The sequence below is a fragment of the Xiphophorus hellerii genome, chromosome 19 (assembly GCF_003331165.1).
Source record: "Xiphophorus hellerii strain 12219 chromosome 19, Xiphophorus_hellerii-4.1, whole genome shotgun sequence".
Classification (NCBI taxonomy): domain Eukaryota; kingdom Metazoa; phylum Chordata; class Actinopteri; order Cyprinodontiformes; family Poeciliidae; genus Xiphophorus; species Xiphophorus hellerii.
The window spans coordinates 21,533,315-21,553,254 of NC_045690.1; the positions used below are offsets into that span (position 1 = coordinate 21,533,315).

General features: G+C 43.0%; 1 protein-coding gene and 1 long non-coding RNA gene across 2 annotated transcripts; both read right to left on the bottom strand.

The window, feature by feature from the left end:
* Window positions 1-2,455: 2,455 nt before the first annotated feature.
* Window positions 2,456-19,340, bottom strand: foxo3a (forkhead box O3A). The gene is made up of 2 exons (XM_032547081.1): window positions 17,803-19,340; window positions 2,456-6,001 (listed from the first exon to the last, which is right to left on the bottom strand). Exons 1-2 carry the CDS (start codon window positions 18,340-18,342, stop codon window positions 4,730-4,732), a joined length of 1,812 nt encoding a protein of 603 aa, XP_032402972.1. The 5' UTR covers window positions 18,343-19,340; the 3' UTR covers window positions 2,456-4,729.
* Window positions 7,743-8,667, bottom strand: LOC116708927 (uncharacterized). The gene is made up of 2 exons (XR_004336789.1): window positions 8,328-8,667; window positions 7,743-7,907 (listed from the first exon to the last, which is right to left on the bottom strand). It is a non-coding gene; the product is annotated as an uncharacterized LOC116708927 (long non-coding RNA).
* Window positions 19,341-19,940: the final 600 nt, after the last annotated feature.

Genomic DNA, 19,940 nt, shown 5'->3' on the forward strand with positions numbered 1-19,940 from the left:
TTTTTTTTCCCGTTAAGCACTTAGAAGTTTAAGAAAAAAAATCCTCCTTTTCAGTCTTTGTAATTGCTACAGTATTTGTCTTTATTTTGATAATCAAATGTCTCGCATATTAATGAATACTATAAAGAAAAGGACTTAATTTCAAAGAAAAATCGGGATCTGAAGCAACTTAATTCATCTAGTTTTTACACACAAACTAGGAGTTTGAACCCATTCATTCTATTCATTCTGTTCAAACCCTTTCAATGAATGATTTGTGAAACTTTTGTTTCAGTTTTAGCATTCAGTTTTCCTCAGTTTTTAGCATCTTGACTTAGAAATACTAACCCATTCCAAAAGTTCTCCAGATTGACAAGACCATGAGCACATTTCTAGTCTAAATCTTCTTGTCCAAAATATAAATTTTCTCATGTGGATTTTGATATAAGTATACAATCCATCCTCTGTATTTTTAGCAGACACTCAAAGATTTTGAGTGATGGCGATTTGAAATAGTTTATGTTTTAAACCATTTTTAATCAAAGCCATGTTTACATCTGAAGCAAAGTAACCCCAGAGCATTCTGAAGCCACCACCATGCTTCAGTATCAGCATATTGCATTTTGTGTAGCAATTTTCGTTTATTTTAATTTAATTTCTTTATATTTATTCCACTGTCTTTGTCCCTTACAGTGCATCACTTTTGGACTCCCCTACCCCAACATTGTATTCTTGAATTTTATTATAGCTTTTGCTTTTTAGTGTGCCCACCCCCTGATTAATGGCGGCTTAAATCTGTAGCCACACCAACAAAAGCCTTTTGGCAGCACCAAGGCTGATGGTGATGCTGATGGTCCACTGGGAGCAGTAAACTGAGCATAATGAGCTCTTTTTACACACATCATGCTGATTCATTGGCTTCACCTCAAACTGAATCCTGATTGTGTCTTGATGAAAAGCATTACCTCTCTTTTTTTCTCTTCTTAGCTCAATATTACAGCAGCTATGATCACATGTAAAACATGCACAACGCTCACAAAGCTCAGTGCGTATCGTGCATTTACATAAAAACATGCATGTCCTTTTCGCCTGAGCAGCCATTAAATTTCAGTTGCCATAATTGAGTTCATTAGATTTAACATCCTGGTCAAGGTCATCTCTGTTGCCATGGAGACAGTCAGGCTCCGCCCCTGTCCCAACGTTCAGGCCATCTTCCAGGAGCAGCGGATAAGCAGAAACATGCACTGAAGGCTGTGAAGGGTTCAGGTAACTCCCGTATTTAATTAGAAGTTAATAAAGGTATTTTAAGAAGTAAAAGATGCCGAAAAGACATAATTGAACGTCTTCAAAATGTCACCATTGCACTATTTAAGCGATAAAGTCAGCAAGTACGTGGGACATCCCCAACATGTACAATTTACTCCAAAATGAATTCTAGAGGGTTTTAATTTTTAGCCATTAAAATTTGGTAAATTTTAATTATGTACATTAGTTTGTAGTGTTTAGTAATAATTAAATTTTAATTATTTTTTTTTACCTTGGTAGCTAATTGAACGCGTTGGTTCAATCAGGAGTTTGTTATGTGTTTCTGTCCATCTGAGAACTGCCGGCCTCATGTGTTTAGCTGGGTTGTATTGTGAATTAATATGATCGCCGTAGTAAATTTACGGCTAAAACAAGTTTCTGCGTGGAAACTAGAATGAAAGTTTGAATTTAGCTTTAGCTAATTTTGCCACAGTGCTACTAAGGCTGCTAGCTAGCAGAGCTTCATAACCCTGAAGCAGTCGATGCCAATTAACAACAAACGGTGTTATAATATATAAAACTTTACCATTTCTTCATTATTTTTGTCTTAATGACGAACCGTTTTTTGCTTATATATTTAGCCTCGTTTGTTCTTTCATACGGTTTGTTTGTGGCGACCTGTAAACTGAAATTCATAAGGCAAGGTAATTTTCTTTATATAGCATATTTTCAGCACAGTGCTTATCTTCTAACAATGGCTCTGTTCTTAAAGAACCAATTTAATATCGTTTGTGATTTAAAAACAATATACTTCATTTTTTCCCTCTGCGTCACTGCTGACTTGTAAATATCCATGAAGTCCTCGTCCTTTTCTGTTCTCTGCCCTTCACACATACCCAGTACCAGTATGTGACCAGTAGGGGGCTCTGTTTTTTCACTAGTCATCTTTGGAGCATTTTACTGAGGCTTTTTAGTCACCAACCAGAGAACACAATGATTTGCCATATGTAGTGTAAAAACGTGACATCAGCTGCTGAGGCGCACCTTCCTCAGCAACACCTCATCTTGATCTGAGCATCTCCCTTCCTCCTGGAGACAGCGTGTGGTTGGTTCTTGGCTCATGCAGGTCCTACCCAATAGCAATTCACCTTCACTGAGCCCTGCAGAGTGAAGTCAGCAGCGGTGCAATACCTTTACAGGAAACAGAAGGAAAAGAACAGTACAAACATCCTGAGTTTCAGTTGTCCTTGACCTTTATTTACACATACTTTCTTTAAAAAACTGGAAACAAGAATTACATCTGCCTTCTTTTTTTCCTTCTCCCCTTTCCTTTTTGTTTTTTTTGTAGGAGCAAGAGAAACAAATCATGTAGGCAGTGAAATCACTTAGAATCGCCACTACATCTGCAGTGGATGCAGATTCACCCAGAAGAAAACATGTTGAGAATAGTTTCACAGATTAGTTTTTTTCTAATTCTTTGTTTGGATTTTAATGTTCAGCTAATGAACAGATTCAGCCAAAACTTTTACTTCTCAACTACAACAAAATGAAGGCTGGTTTGGAAAGTTGTGTTTTGATACACACACAACTCACTATGTTTGCAGAAGGAAATAAAACAATACTTGACCTGAATAAGGTATTCACATCTCTTGAACCTGTTCATATTTTGTCATGTTTCCACAAATTTCTGTGTATTTTTTTTTACATGATAGACCACCACAATGTAGGACATTATTGTGAGTTGGAAAGTAAGTGCGTTCAGGATTACGGTACTAGTATTTAGACCAAAAAGTTCAACTTTTTGGTTCTTAATCAGACCAAACCACCTTCTTTAACATTGAATGTAATGCTTAGATTGTGGTTACAACAGGACAAACTATGAAAAATACATCCAAGACATATCAATGCTTTTGGAAAACACCATAAATATTTTCTTTCAAATAATTTAGCTCAAAAAAACAGATTTAAGAAGTTTTATCCTCTGGTTCCTACAAAAATTAAGCTGAAAATTATTTAAGAACACTGACTTTTACTTTTTATTCACTGTAGTTCCTCATATATCCACTTATTTATATGCAGAAAGAATTTTGGCAATATCATAAATACTGTGGTTCCCTCTCTTATTGGCAAAGAAGATGGCTCTAGAACTATACACACCCTTGTCTTGCTGGGTAGAACCCATTTTCCAGAGCACCTGCCGAAGTGCTGATAACAAAACGAGCGGCTGCTCCATCTGCAGCCACTCCCTGCTATCGTCATTAAAATAGCACCAAGAACTCCTTCCAACATTAACACTGGCATGTTGCAACCAAGGGCTGATTCTAATGGTTGGGTTTGCTACCGCAGATGGCGGGAAAATCCCCTTCCTCAGTTTCTGTCCTAAACGCGGGAGGATCACTTCCAAGGATGGAAAACGTTGAACAGGGATCTGCTGCAGTGATAAACCTCTTCCGAAGGAAAATAATTCACAGTACTGTCACTAAAATCACAGGGGAAAATTTGGTTTAAGAAAAAAGAGGTACAAAAACCACACAACGCAGACTTGTTCACATCTTGATAAGACCTTATCCCTTCACAGACTGATATTTAGTGCGCGACTCGGTGCATCATTGGGGAAATGTGTCAGAAACGAAGCTCATTGAGTATCTTCCACTTGAACGGAATAATGGGACGTTCTCTGCAGCTTTGTTTTTTTCCTGTAAACAGGCCGTCGGCAAGAGGCGGACGGCTGGTTTGGCAAAAAATGTTGGTCTAGGTATGAAAGGTGGTGAAAGAGCAGAGAAAGCAGGTGAAAAACACAATTCATCTTCGGTTACACCTATCATATGGTGATACGAGCGATTCCCTGAGACTAACATGAGTTGATGCTTTCCGGAAAGATTTACATCAACGCCGTTCCTCCTGGCATCCTGGTATTAATCTTTTTTTTTTTTTTTTTTGCCGCAAAGACGTTGCTGTGCGATGGCGTATAAAGGCCATTTTACAGATGGAATAAAGGAGTAAATTTCTGCCAACACCCCCCCCCCCAAAAAAAACTTTTTTGGAAAAAAAAAAATTCATGAGTTCCAAAAGTTAAAGATTTCCAAGAAAAAAAACTTTTAGATAAATCTCAGACATTTTTTAGGAAAAAACTTGGAAATTTGACTTTTCAAACTCAATTTCAAATATTTTTCTAGAAGATATCAGATATTAACGTCAACATTTGAGATTTGTTTTAGCAAATTCTTGACTTTTCAAACTCAGAAGTTCCCAAGTTTTTTTCCCTAAAATTTGGAAATTAATCTCAGTTTGGCAGAAATGTACTTCTCCTTTTTTACCCCTATCCACAATGGACGTAGTATGCCGTCATACCGTTGTGTGTGTCTCAGACACTTGAAATACAGTACCGCACTAAATGCCTCACATTAAAAACATTGGAAGAAAATACTACATAAATACACTTTTTCCCCTCTAGGTGCTCAACGCAGGTCAATGAACCCAAATTTACACGTTCAGGTGCAGCTCCTCAGCTTGGCACCCAGCTCTGAGGGGAGGTCTGTTTTGCGCCGGAGAAGCTTCCCGAGTTTCTGTTGCCGTTCTGGGTGGAGGTGGAGTCGAGGCGGGCGTCGAAGCTCAGATCCAGGCAGTCCGCTTCCATCAGTTCGTTGCGGATGATTGAGTCCATGTTGTACTCCAAACTGTCGTTGAACACGTCCAGGTCCAGATCACCAGGGAAGCGGTCCTGCATCGTGGCGTTCTTGCTGGGAGACTTTATGTGCGACGGCTTGGCATTGGCGTGGCCACCTCCATCGTTGTCGGGGGTCGACAAGCCAGCTTGCCAACCAGGCACTGAAGCGCTTTGACCCACTCCGCCGAGATTAGAAATCATGGGGTCCTTGCGGAGCAACAAAGCGTTTCGGCGAGAGTTCTGGAGGGCGATGGCGGTGCTGGCCTGCGACATCAGGGGGTCAGACTGGGTGAGCAGGACGTTGTTGTGGCTGGGGGAGTCCAGGCTCAGCAGGTCCTGGTGATCACTAAAGTGCGAGATGGAAGTGAAGGTGGTCTGCTTGTTCTCCTGGATGGTCTGCATAGGTGACTGCCGCAAGCTTGTGATGGATGTGGGGCTGAAGAGAGGGTTCGGCCCGTATCCTCCGGAGGGGCTGCTGGCGCAGCTGAAGGTAAACACGGAGCCTCCCTGGCTGACGGCTCCGGGATCTTCCTCTCCAGGAGGAGGTTGCTGGGTTGCAGTGAGGCTGATGTTGTCTAAAAGGTTGTCCATCAAGTCGTCTGACAGCCCATCGTTCAGGTTCATCGTACCAGCCAGGTCAGGGAGTCCCGTGGGTCCAGTGGACGGGGACATGCTGCTGGGGCTGGAGTACAGCATGGGGGATAGAGGGGAGTCATCGTCGGGGACCTCATCCAGCTCCAGGTTGGCCAGGATCGGGGACAAGCGGCCGCTGAGCGTGCTGGCATTGGAATTGGTCCGGGAGCGGAAGTCTGTCCAGGCATCCAGCTCGTCGCTGCTGCGGGATGTTGGACTCCCCGTCCATTTGGAGAGGCTGGAGGAGCTCTCAGAGCTGCCGTCCTGCGCAGCTTGCAGAGAGGCTTTCTTCTTGGTGGCCCGTCCTCGGGCTCCCTTGATGTACTTGCTGTTATCCATCGACACGGCCCGGCGACGGGGAGCTTTGCCTCCTTTACCGCCTTCCGGGTTGACTATCCACCAAGAGCTTTTGCCTGTCCCTTCATTCTGGACTTTCACAAACCGGCTATGGAGGGACAGATTGTGTCGAATGGAATTCTGAAAAGAAAAAAAAAACAGAACAGAAAACATGGTGTAAGGTAGGAGTAGACAATACGAACTTAAAGTTGTATCACAATATTTTGTGGTACTATTGTGATAAACGTGTGGATTCTTTTTTAGGTAAGTATGGCTGTGCTCTTGTCATTTATTTACCAATCATCTCTAACAAACCTCTAAAACAGCTAAGATTTGTCTCCCCACAAATAACTGCATTTAGGCGACTCCTCATCGGAATTGGTAACACTTTTATTTAGGGGTAGCAGAGAACAAGAGGCTGAGTATAACTCCATGTCAGACTTTTAGGTGTAGAAAATGTTGAAAACCACGCATAATTTTGCTTCCACTTAACTGCTTTGTGCAATACCGTTGTGAGAATTACAGCATCCAGCATTCCTGGAACTTACAGCAAACTATTTTGACAATCTTTTTCCCCTAGTTTCTCACACAAAACCTTCCAGCTTGATCCAACCAATTAACCCAGGAATAACGGAGAGAAATGCAAATGAAAGGAAGTTGGTACAGGATAAGGAGTAGACATATGAACATCCACCACATTGTTCCATATTTCTCTTTTATGCATTATTAGAGAAAGAACAAAACAAGATTATTACAATAAATTTCACGTCCAGATATTAGTCAACCTTCTGCAGAGCTGTTAAAATGGTCAACCCTAACGTGAACACATCTGGTCGTAGATCAGACGGCATGAAATGAGAATAAACAAGCGATGCAAACCCTTCAAAGATGGATGTGTGGGTTTCATCTGTGTGCATGCAAGCTGCGTGAACGCTGCAGTCCAACAGACTGCTTTGCACCTCTCACTCTGTCCTATTTCTGGCTGCTCGGAAAGGTCTGCAGGATTTCTCTGGAGATCTTCCCAAGCATGTACAAAATTAAACAGTTGGAGCCAGCACACCCAGCCCAGTCACACCTCACAGAAACCAGAGATCTCTGTAGCCCACAGTCCAGTCTGAACAGTGTTGGGTAAGTTACTTTAAAAATGTAATCCGTTACAGTTACAAGTTACCTTGTTTAAAATGTAATTGTAGTGTAACTTTTTCGATTACTTTTAAAAAGTAATGTAACTAATTACTTTTGATTACTTTTGATTACTTTGAGGTTTTAATGAGTATTGACCCATGTTCAACATTTAATTTTTGAGAACTGAGTGGGAACCTTAAAAGAGCACTAAGCTGAGAGGGAATTGCTGACAGGCAATCACAGGAGGTCCACAAGAAGAGATGCCAGCACCAGGCATGTAAGATTTTCTCAGACTCCTCTCATCGGGCCATACTCTTTTCTGCTCCTCCCCCAGGCTCTACCATTTACGCAGTTTGCAGACTAACACAAGCAGGTTCAGAAACCACTTCTTTCCTACAGCGGTCACCTTATTGAACTCTTCCCAAAGACCAGTCTTTCCTTCCCCTCTATCCATACCTTCCTGTACCATCCCAACATTTGTACAGTGTTCCTCTTCAATTCGCACTTGTATAGCCCTATCTACAGTGGCTCTGCACATACATGCATTTCCCTAGGGGTAATTTATTTATTCTGCTGCACATATCTATCAACCATCTTTCCTTACCCTAGCTGTGAATAACTGCATTTTATCTCTAAATACTGCATGCTGTACAATCTGCACACGTTGCACTTGATTAGATGCCAAACTGCATTTCATTACTTCATACATGTGCAATGACAATGAAGTGCTCTAGTTTAGTAATAAATAAGCAAAGTAAGACTTTTACATCACATTTTATTTTTCTTGATTTTTTCTTTGCACACCCTTGCTTGTAAAATTAAACACGGCACAATACAGTGCATCAAGAATTAAGATGGACGATGGGTCCCGAGTATCAGATGGACTAAACGTGCCTTTCAGAAGAACGCCTGGATGCTTCCTCTGAAAAGAGAGAAAAAAAGATAGAAGAAAAATATACTATGATTAATAATTATATGTTCAAAGTAGCATTAATTGGGGCCTGCCCATAGCAATACATAAGGAGAGTAGTGACTGACTTGCGAAGCAAGTGATAAAATTCCACAAGCTAATGACTACTATTTAGCTAAGCTTAGCATTGATGCTAATTTTTAGCATCAGAACGCTGGGTCCAAACCGACGGGCACACTTTGGCAGGCCCCAGTTAAATTTCTTCAGGAATTTTCTAGTTTACTTTATGTTCATCATGAAAACCATAACACTAGCACATTGCATACAATGTCTCATGGGAAAGAATAGATTCCAACGTTTGTCAGGCATCAACACCAAACAGTCAAATATTCGTAAAACAATACGCTTCGTCTATCAGTGAATTGCACTTACCTCTAAATGTTTCCTCAGGTTTGACATAGATTGCTTCGACGTGGACAAGTTCTTGATAGCCGGCAAACACTTCTTGCACTGCACGGTTAAATTTGAGCCATTTTCACATATGTAAATGAAATGCTCCTTATATTTCCAGTGCTGGAAGGTTGTCATTTTTGATGCGCTGCTTGAGCTGAAATGGAACCGTCCGCTCGCTTGCTGTTCCTCCAGGAGGCTCCACCAGCACAGGATGGACCATCAGAGTGGCATTGCGGCTGGCAAATATGATAGAGACAAGGAGCCGTAGCGGGAAACGGCGATATAGGGCGCAAAGCAATAAAAATATCGTTACATATTTCGCAAAGGTTTTTGTTCATATTTTTTTTAAAATGTAACTAAATTTGTAATTCTTAATATTTTCGGAAGTAACTGTAACTGAATTACATATTTTCTCATTGTAACTGTAACGAATTACAGTTACTCTTTTTTTGTAATTAAATTACGTAACGTCGTTACATGTAATCCGTTACTACCCAACACTGAGTCTGAAACAATCCCATTATGATTCGATTACAACATTAGATCAGGAGTTTTATTTCTTGCTGTAGAGTGAAAGCCTGAGAACAGGGACGACGGAACAGGCTCGGCTCGTCTTTATTAGGGTTGTACAAAGCTGAACATGTGTAACATGGAACAGAGGTGCAGCACAAGGTTTGATCTTTTCAAGATGTTGCAGGATGAAAACAACTGGAAATGTGATGAGGAAATTGTATTCGCACTTCATTGATATTCGCGTGACACAGAGGGGCCGTACCTCCCATTAACCACAGTGTAATCTTGCACAAAAGTAATAGGGAATTTGCTTGGAGGGCAAACTTTAGCAGCCATGCTGCCCAATAGACGGTGCCACCCTGAGGGGTGAGCCATTTTCCCCATATCCAACTTGGTAACAGATCAGTTACAGGGAACCTGTAAAAAATTTAAATAAGTCAGCTGGGACTAATGTGGCCAAAACAGATGCTCGATTTCAAGTTTGCAAGTATCTAATCCTACACAGAGAACACAGTTTTTTTCTTTTGCTTTGTTTCTTCAAACCACACAATTTAACCGTTTCACAATCATCAAAAAGAAGCTTCAGAAGAAACATCCCGACATGTCGCTCATTTTGTAAGTTGCAAGTTGACAGCAGAATAAAACCACGTCCTATGTTCAGTTTACTGTAATCCAGTGCAGCAGAATGGCAGTAAATAAATGAACTTTTACGACCAGTTTTGACAGAGGTGGTAGTGATTCAGCTCTGCGGTCTTTTACTAGGCTGCAATTTGTGGCGGTGCCGAATTGGACTGCTTTGTGTTACAACAGGCAGATGTACAACCACAAACAAAGGCTAAAGCACTGAATCTAAACAATTTTGGCACAAAGAAAATGGAACATAGCATTTGGTTATTTACCAAAGAAGGGTTGGGTTTTTTGGATCATGTAGAGTTCATTTAGGAGTCCTTTAGTCAATACTGTTAGAGTTACTAAAAGAAATCATATCAACTTATTGCAAGAATTGCATCTGTTAAAAGGGATAGTTCAGAACTTAACACAGATTCCTGGTATCAATGTATAAACAAATATTTCAAAATAAAATTTATGACTGCTTTCATTCTAAAACAGAAGAATTATTCCAGTAGCTTAAATTATTACATTATTTATTAATAACTATTACAGTTATTATAATGTTAGAACATTTATTCATTATTTTGATTTTGATGCACAGGCTTCAACAAAAATAAGTGCTACTAAAATTTGACATTTTTTAGGCATGCTGCTTATTGTGGAAAATATCACTTTTACCTGCCGATAATTAATCAGGCTGTGGTACAAAGTTTTAACAGTTTTGAAACTTTTATGTTTTTAAACATTGATACACTTTGATATACGGTGAACTCCTGCCCATTTGCGGTTCAATAGTCACCTATTCCCGCATTTTTCTATAAAAAGGCAGTCAGTTATTTGTGGAAAATTTAACAATTTGCACATTTTTTTTGTAGATTACATATAGTTGAATTAAAAATGCAGCTTGAAAGCTGAAATACCTTGTTGCTATGTGGCTAGCATTATTTTGCCTTGGAAAGGCAAACAACTAGCATGTCTAGGCTGGTCACCCGTGACTCGTGTTTTTCTTTAAAGAAACCTTTATATAGAAAAATGCTTGGCATACAATATGTGCAAGCACCATACATTTGTTTTGACAGTTTACTGTAATCTACGGAACATTAAGCATAAACATACTGTATAGTACGGCGTTGAAGTTGGCTTCCAGTTGCAGCTTCTGATTTGACAAATGGCTAAAGGGTAATTCCACTTGATTTTTCACTACATCGAGTATCTTTAATTTGCTCTAGTTTAAAGATGTCAATACTTGGACTCTTCAAATACTGAATATACAAAAAGCAAAATATCTAAAACCTAGTTTGTGATTTGTGAAATCTTTGTTTAGCGAAAGGGCCATATTTGTGCATTCACCAGTGGTTGATGTGAAACATGTGGTAAGAATGTGACCTATCCTGTTATTGTAAACAAAAGCAACGTAAGCAAACAAAATTATTTAAGCCAATACCATCTGGCTCATTTTTGCACTGCCAGACTTTTCTGTTTTCTGTTACTTCAATTAAAAATGCCTTTCATGTCCATGTTTCACACAGGAAGATCACTTCCTGCTTCCCTTACATGTGTAAATAATCATGGACTTTTTAGTAAATAAAAGCCCAATCCAAATATGACAACTGTTAAAAGGTTCAAAACTCGCATGATGTTTTGAGACGGCAGAAGTCCACTTTGGTTTTGACCCCTTTTGGACTAACCGTTATACTGTTTCTAGAACCAAACAGTCAGGAGTGCCTCTACAAACTATCCAAAGTGATATTCTGGTGTTGGCACAACAAAAAAAAAAGACATTACAGAATTTCAGGAGTTTTCTTTTTGGATTCTAGCTGTTCGTCTATAGCCTTTTAACAGAACCTCACTTAAAAAAATCCAGGACTGTCCCTTCGGGCAGGCAACTCGGGTGCATGCAGCGTGTGCCAAATGGTATTTAAAAAAATAAATCACAAAAAAGAGCAAGCGTCTGCACTATGGCACAGTCACAGCAGGACGGTTTGAGAGACTGGACTGGAGCCATGCCAGTTCAGCCGAAGAGAAACACTCAGCTGCTCCCTCACACCGCTTCACATTGACCTACATAATTTATAGCCAGTCAATTGATTTCCCTTGCCTGGGCCACATAAAGACAGAGGCTGGCACACAGTTGGGCGAAGCTGCTTGTGTACGAGTAGAGAGAGAGAAGGTATATTTAGACTGGATGCAAACAATGACGAGATGTTACCACGATGTGTGTCAGGTCTGACTTTACACACTGACGATAACGCATGAAGATGAGCAACCTCGGACAGATTGCCGCCGAATGCGCAGAGACAAAGCATCTCCTAAGAAATGCTGATGTCAGCACAACTCAAACTCCCCTCAGCATTAACCCTTTCCTCGCCCCGCCAGACTCTTGTGTGGAGTCACAGAACGCACCAAGTGGAAGATGAATAAAAACTGACCGCCTTTAATCTGGATCATTACTAAACCAGAAGAGACCAATTAGTGATGACCACCCATTTGTGTGGCGCTTGTGTTTTACAGCCTGATTTTTTCCGTCAACGTTTCACAAACACAATATTCAGAAGGCAGCTCCATGGAAGCGGCCCGCCTTGCCTCAGCTGTGCGGGATTACAAACCTATTTCCCTCCCCTCCGTCTAAATCCGGCAGAAAGCTCAAAGCTTTCATCTGACTTGATTTCATGTCAGATGAATTGGTTCGGTCCGGCACAAACTAATCCTGACAAATCAAACCGATGCAGAGGGCCCCCCCTGTGAGGCAGTCTCACTGCAGCGTGAGCAGTTTCTCTGAAAGTGAAATTAACTTTGCATCGCCTGTTTTTCACCCACCACTTTCGTACCCGTTTATTCTTCACTGGATCACTGTGCACCCTTTTTTTTTCTTTTAAGATTTAGTGGTGGTGTGCTACTTGAATCACACCGACAAATCGACTGCTTTATTCTCACACCACTGAGATAAAACTATATATATATACCGTATATACACACACACACCTGTTATGTATGTAGTCACAATATATGACAGTAGATCTAGATGTTACGCTATGTTGTGCTTAGACCCAACCATTATTTTAGATTTTGTTCATTGACAAATTTACACTCAAAATAAAAACACATCTGAATAATGAAGTATGGATTTCCATGACAGGATTTCACAAAATGCTGCCAGTTTTTAAAGGAAAAAGCTGCTGCTTATACTTTGTATGTTTTTTTTTTAAAGACAATGACATCACAAAAGGCACAAGAACAGAGCATCTCCATCTTGATTAGCCTCTGCCAATTCATACTGGTAAAAAATTAATTTTGTAGGATTGTGCTTAAAATATCACAGCATACTCTTTATTTTTGGTTGCAGCTTAGTATTTTCACAAATTATCCTACACAAATGAGGAAAAAAAAAAGTTAAAATTTAACACGATTTAACCAAACCCTATAGTACATGAAAACTGTATTACACGTTTTATTTACTTGAGCCAGTTGATTAATAAATTACGACAAATTATGACCCCTGGTCCATTCAACTTTACTGTAACCAAATCCCAGCCGGTGGATAACATTAATTTGAATCATGTGACCAAATTTCCTCACAGTCGAATTAAAACTAGATTAGAGAAAATTAACTCAGTTGCCATTGCAGGTATGACGCGTTAATATCACGAAAACGTATACACCATTTCGTAATAGAAAACCACCAAAAGCACAAAGCTTCGCAATACAGACAGATTTCAAAGTAGAGCATATAACATTCAGGTTGCAGTGGAGTTTGGCTTTAAACGCCCCAGTCAGTGTTTGACTCTGTGACCTCCAAGCCATCTGACACAAACTGTGATAATGGCCGGGGCCGGTCCAAGCCTCCATGGGGCCCTAAGCAAAATTTGGTTTTGGGGCCCTCTAGTTCTGCTAACAATGAGGACTGGCTGCAATCAGCAGTCCGATCATTAGATCATTCACACACCTGCTATTAACTTATTGCATCTCTGGCAGTGCTGTTTACATTATCCATCCATCCATCTTCCGATTATCCGGGGTCGGGTCGCGGGGGTAGCAGCTTCAGAAGGGAGGCCCAGACTTCCCTCTCCCCGGCCACTTCTTCCAGCTCTTCCGGGGGAATCCCGAGGCGTTCCCAGGCCAGCCGAGAGACATAGTCCCTCCAGCGTGTCCTGGGTCTTCCCCGGGGCCTCCTCCGGGTGGGACGTGCCCGGAACACCTCACCAGGGAGGCGTCCAGGAGGCATCCTGACCAGATGCCCGAGCCACCTCAACTGGCTCCTCTCGATGTGAAGGAGCAGCGGCTCTACTCTGAGTCCCTCCCGGATGACTGAGCTTCTCACCCTATCTCTAAGGGAGAGCCCAGACACCCTGCGGAGAAAACCCATTTCGGCCGCTTGTATCCGCGATCTTGTTCTTTCGGTCATGACCCAAAGCTCATGACCATAGATGAGGGTGGGAACGTAGATCGACCGGTAAATCGAGAGCTTCGCTTTTTGGCTCAGATCTCCACCAACGGGTTCGAGGGTTGCCGCCACAACAGGCACCGACAACCTTGCGGCCACAGCTCAGATGAGCCCTCCCCAGGGAGTGACCTGGAGGAGCACTCTCCAGTACCCCCTCTAGGGACTCCAAAACGGGTGGGTAATCTGAACTGCCGTTCGGCCCGTAAGCACAAACGACAGTCAGGACCCGTCCCCCCGCCCGTAGGTGGAGGGAGGCTACCCTCTTGTTCACCGGGGTAAACCCCAACGTACAGGCGCGAGATGGGGAGCAACAAGTATGCCCACTCCTGCCCGACGCCTCTCACCTTGGGCAACTCCAGAGTGGAAGTATGTCCAAGGAGACTGGTTCCAGAACCAGAGCCATGCGTCGAGGTGAGACCGACTATTTCTAGCCGGAACCTCTCAACCTCACACACTAGCTCCGGCTCCTTCCCCACCAGAGAGGTGACATTCCACGTCCCAAGAGCAAGCTTCTGCAACCGAGGATCGGACAGCCAGGGTCCCCTCCCTCGACCGCCACCCATCACACAATGCTCCCGACCCCTTTGGCCCCTCTCACGAGTGGTGGGCCCATGGGAGGGGGGACCCATGTTTCCTCTTCGGGCTAAGCCCGGCCGGGCTCCATGGGTAAAAGCCTGGCCACCAGACGCTCGCCGTCGTGCCCCCCCTCCAGGCCTGGCTCCAGAGTGGGGCCCCGGTGACCCGCGTCCGGGCGAGGGAACGCCAAGTCCAATGTTTTTACTCATCATTGGGGTCTTCGGGCTGCGCTTTGTCTGGTCCCTTACCTAGGACCTGTCTGCCTTGGGTGACCCTACCAGAGGCATAAAGCCTCAGACAGCATAGCTCCTAGGATCATTGAGGCACTCAAACCCCTCCACCACGATAAGGTGGCAGCCCAAGGAGAGGTGTTTACATTATATACATGTATAATATAAATTACATTTATTGGCCAACTGATTAATCGACCAGTTGATTTCTGGGCGCCGATTTCCTTAATTTTGGGAGATCGTGATCAGCCGGTACTTATGTGAAGCTGATCTTATCCCCTAATCTTATCTTCGTCAGCAAAGGTTTAAAAATCAGCCTCTGTCGTCTTCTGCTCTGCAGTGAGAGGTTTGACTGACCTTTGTAAAGCTGCTAATAGGAAATTAGCTTTATAGCGACCTGGTGGTTTGACCCACCAGGTCAGGCCTGCATGTTTGCAGTTAACAATAGTCACCCCACTATTGCTAACTCACCGACTTTCTTGCTATATTTAGCGACATTTCAGACAAAAAAAAATTCATATTAGCCAAAATTGGCAGGTCAGGTTGTTTTTTTTTTACCCCTCCAGGGGGTCTTTTGTGGGCTCTAGTGTCCCTTAAATGAAAGTAGGCTGACAGGAAAGGGGGAAGGACAGGGGGGAAGACATGCGGCAAATATCGTCGGGTCCGGGAGTCAAACCCTTGACGGCCGCATCGAGGACTCAAGGCCTCCAAACATGGGTCGCGCAATCCCCTACGCCACCACAGCACGCCCAGGTCAGGCTTTTTAAAAGATCCGTAACCAGGGATCAGCCAGAAAACTGCAATCGGTGCAGCCATACACGTCCCCGTTCTTTGAATTAAATTTCTCTTAAGCGTTACTCCAATAGCTAAAACTGTAATTTATACCAGGTGAGTCTTTCTCCCCTGAGAATGTGGATTGGTACTGGACTGATTCTGAGCCTTCACATAATTTTAACAGATGTTTTAAATTAGTTTGAAATTTTTACATTAACTTAGAAGTTGATGTAAAAATAATGTTTGTTTTAGCCACAAAATGATTCAGCAGCAAACATATCCCCAACTACAGCATAGAGCAGCTCATCGATGTAGCAGCTATGTAGCCTGACGTAAAAACATTTTACTAGACAATGTCAAACATTGAGAAGTTTTAATTATCAAACGTTATCAAACAAGGCGTTTTGAAGCCAAAGAAACCTCAGAAATATAATATGAGAATCAACTCATTTAAAATTTAAACTCCAGTTTCCCATAAATACAAATGGTGTAGCATAAATGTTTGGCTGTAGAACTGGACCGCTCCAGGTCGCTATGAAGCTAATTTTCTATTAGCAGCTTTTACATTACCAAGGCACATTAAAACAAACCTTTATCTTGGCTTTTATCTATTCTTAATCTTTCTTTTCTCTCTCCCTGAAGGATAAGTCCTTTTTTGAGACATTGTTTTGCTTACTTAACTTTTGACCGGCCACCAGGGGCCCCCAAGAGCAATTTATTTTTCTTTTTATCAATAAAATAATGATTTCTACATACATTATCAAATGTATATTATTGTAAAAACAAATCACTTCATAGGGAAATTGTGTGTTTTTGATATTATAATGACATAGAAATTATTACTAAAAAAAAATAAAAAAATCTCCACTGAAGGGGCCCCTTAGTGGCCCTGGGGCTTATGCCTTGGGCCGTCCTGATAATGATGGTGATCGTCTAGGGTCTACCCTGTCTTTACAAGCATGTATGGCTGAATATGGAGAAAGTTATTTTAAAATGCTACATAAATTACATAAACGCCTAAAGGTGACCCGGTCAAACTGTGTTGCTAGAGCTGTGCTTGAGAAACGAACTTGCTCTAGATTCTTCTTCTGCTACCACTTGTTGGACATCTTCAGGTCACAATGAGAACTGTAGTTAACGCCTGAAAGAACATTCATGAAGAAGAAACCGGTATTTATGATGCAGCAATAGAGCTAAAATTAACACCATCAGGCTTTGTCTTTGTTGTAGGAAGCTATATACTTTCCGATTATTACAGTAACAACAGAGAGGCAGACAAATAAGTGTATTAGTATTGGAGAGGCTAATGACTAGCATGCCTACATTGATCACCACAGGATTAGACGCACATTTTTTAAAGAAAACCATTAAGAAACATGGTATCTGAAAGCGACATGCAATACTGTTTATCTTTGACGTCATCAGCTGAGGAAAAATACTTATGTCCATTCAGTAAAAGGCAACCGTACATTTAAGAGGTCATGTCAAATTTAACTGAAAATACTTCATTGATTTGCAAAAGAAAATGATAAAACAAATGAGGAAAAAATGATCTTGGAATGGATATAGCCTCCTGCGACAAATATCTTCTTGACGTAACGCCTTAAAATTGACCCTCTGTCTCTTTAAGAACTCCTGCTCTTTCTGAAACTCCGCCTCCCTTCAGGAAGTCATCACAACATGGCTCCTCTATTAGCCCTTTAACATTATGCATGGAGAAGTAGCTCGTACAATGAGTTCAGCAAATGCACAGTTCCACCAGATGTTTGCTAATTGCTGCTGGCTAGTCTGAAGGAGCTGAGTGGGGGAGGCTCGGGGAAGGAGGGGCTGCGAGGTTCACCTCAGTGTTTTGCACAGCTGAATGGTTGCCAGGGAGATCAAATGAGTCCTCAAACATGCATAAAAAGCAAGACTCCAGGTATGTTTTTGCTGAGGTAACAACATTTTAACATGATGTAAAGCTCAACAAATATGTCCAGCATCCAGGCAATTTGTTGTATTGAGTGAAATTAAAAAACTGTTGCTTCAAATCCTGCCTATGAAGAGGACAAACCAGAGACACATTAAGGGATGTAGTCAAATGAAGTGCCTCGTGTGATGTCACTGTAGGTATGCAGGCGTGGGAGGTTGAAATAAGGAGGGTAGATTTTATGACTTAAAACACAAGAGCAAATCAAATAGAAAAACTGTTCATGGCATAAAAATCGACATCAGAAGTGCTTTGATTAAATGTCACATAAATGCCTGGCTAGCTGCTTTAACAATAGCTGTGGTCTTTGTTGTGATGACAGCACCATCATGTGCTCACCTTCCAGCCAGCAGAGCTGTTGCTGTCGCCTTTGTCCTTGAAATATGGCACAGACCTCACCATCCAGTCGTAGATCTGGGACAAGGTCAGCCTCTTCTCCGGCGAGCTCTCGATGGCCTGGGTAATGAGGTCTGCATAGGAGTAGTTGCCCCAGGCGTTCCTGCGGGCGGAGGACTTCCTCAGCTGCTGGGAGGCAGAGCCGCAGAGAGCCGCACCGGGGATCTGTGCGGAGGAAGGGGATCCGTTCTCTTTGCGGGGGCCGCCCTGGATCTCCACGGGCTGGGAGATGGAGCCGCCGCCGCCGCTCGGCTCGTTCACAGAGTCGCCGTGTTTCTGCGCGGAGCCGCTCTCTGCGCTCCCACCCTCATCATCCTCCTCTTCGGGGATTACGTCAGCGTCATTCGCCCCGGGCTTGCCCGCGCTGGACTCCGGCCGGGGCAGCGGCCAAGTGCAGGACCGCGGCCGCTTCTGGGGCTCGAAGTCCGGGTCGATCTCAACGTTCGGGGGAGGCTCGTCGCAGCTGAGCGGCGCCTCGGCCATGTTAATAGCAATTTCTCGGTCGATGCACAGGAGACGGCAAAATCACTCGGCTCGCATTCCATCAATGTTGAGTGCAGGCTTCTTTGGGGAGTTTATTTACTATGCAACGCGGTATGCAAATCTGCCCCCCCTCCCCCTCTCCCTCCCCTCTCCAACCCCCGCAGCTCAGTCCCAACACGTGTCCCGCTTGTCTACCAGCGTCGATCCGCAGCTCACAGCGCCAACTGCGCTGACCAGCGTTAACAGAACATCGCCTTTTCTGTTCGTGGCGCACAGCCAACACGCGTGCGCTGAAATCGGGAGAGAAAGAAGCGACAGGGACAGCGGAGTCTCACGGCAATCCGAACGGCGTTCTCTTACGCGCGTCCCGCTCTCCAGTCCCGAGTGGCAAAAGCAAACGAGCCTCCCACATCACAGCTCCATCACCCCGTGCACAGCTGCCATCTTGACCGCCTCCCTCCTTCCCCGCCTTTACTCCACCTCAAGGTCCTAATCAGAAAGTCGCAGAGCTGCGCTGCCAGTCGCCGGAGCGCTGCGCCGCTCTCCAGATACCATCAAGGCGGAGAGGGGGTGTTCCTCAAGGCCCCGGGAGCTGCCGCGAAGGGAGACGGCGAGGCTCAAGTAATCCGCCTTACGAGGAGCTGAGAAATACTGATGCATCCTGGCTGTACATCCCTGGCATCCTGGGCTAAAGCAGAGCAGCGTGGCCAGCAGCCCGCCGACGCTCCTCATTCAATCTGCTGCAGCCGCGGTGGGCGCAAACACTGTACAGGAGAAGGGGCGGAAAGACGCGATCCTGCCCCCTGGACTGCGCTGAAATTAAAGAGACAGTGTGTGGAGAGAGATGTCCGCTGGCCGGTGACATCACCCTTTAGAAACCTCACGTCGCTAACAAAGGAAGGCTGGAAATCATGTTACATTAAATACATTTAGTCTCTATAGGAATGACCGAATTCCACAAACTCTGACAGATTGAATGGCTTGTTTTATATATAAATAATATATGTATAAATAATGATACTTATACATAAATAAATAAAAATGTTGAATAATATGGGATTTCGTTTGTAAAGTTACACAGTAAGAAATTAACAGCAACAATTTGGTTTATTTAGTCTGAGAAATAAAATGTGGGTGTTCATGTTTCAAAATCACATTTTCACCACAATATTCCTACGTTTGTAATTGTCCGAGTTTCAAACTAAATATTTGATTTACAAGCTTCAAATGTTTAAGTCTTAGCTAAATATTTAAAAATGACATAATCAGGTGGACCAAAATACAAAGTTATGTGGAAACTTTCATATTTTAAAGACCTAATTGAAATTAGGCAATATATATATATATATATATATTCAATCTGGAGAGACTCAGACGGAGATGAGAAGACAATTAGAAGAGTTTATTGACAAACAGAATTTAAAGTCTTTGGCGCTCGGGCCCCGGCTGGGGATAACGGTTATCGCAGCGTTAGCGATAGGCTTCAGATGAGCATTCCCGATGCTGTTAGGAACGTCATCCCCCGGGGCCCGGCACTGGTGGTGGAGGTTGAAGAAGGGTGCGGGCCTCAGGACCGGGCGAATGGAGGAGAAGGGGTG

Coding starts and splice junctions, on each gene's coding strand:
- foxo3a (XM_032547081.1), bottom strand. CDS start 18,342: ATGGCCGAGGCGCCGCTCAGCTGCGACGAGCCTCCCCCGAACGTTGAG. Junction 6,002..17,802: donor ACAGCTCTGCTGGCTGGAAG/GTGAGCACATGA, acceptor TTTTCTTTTCAG/AATTCCATTCGACACAATCT.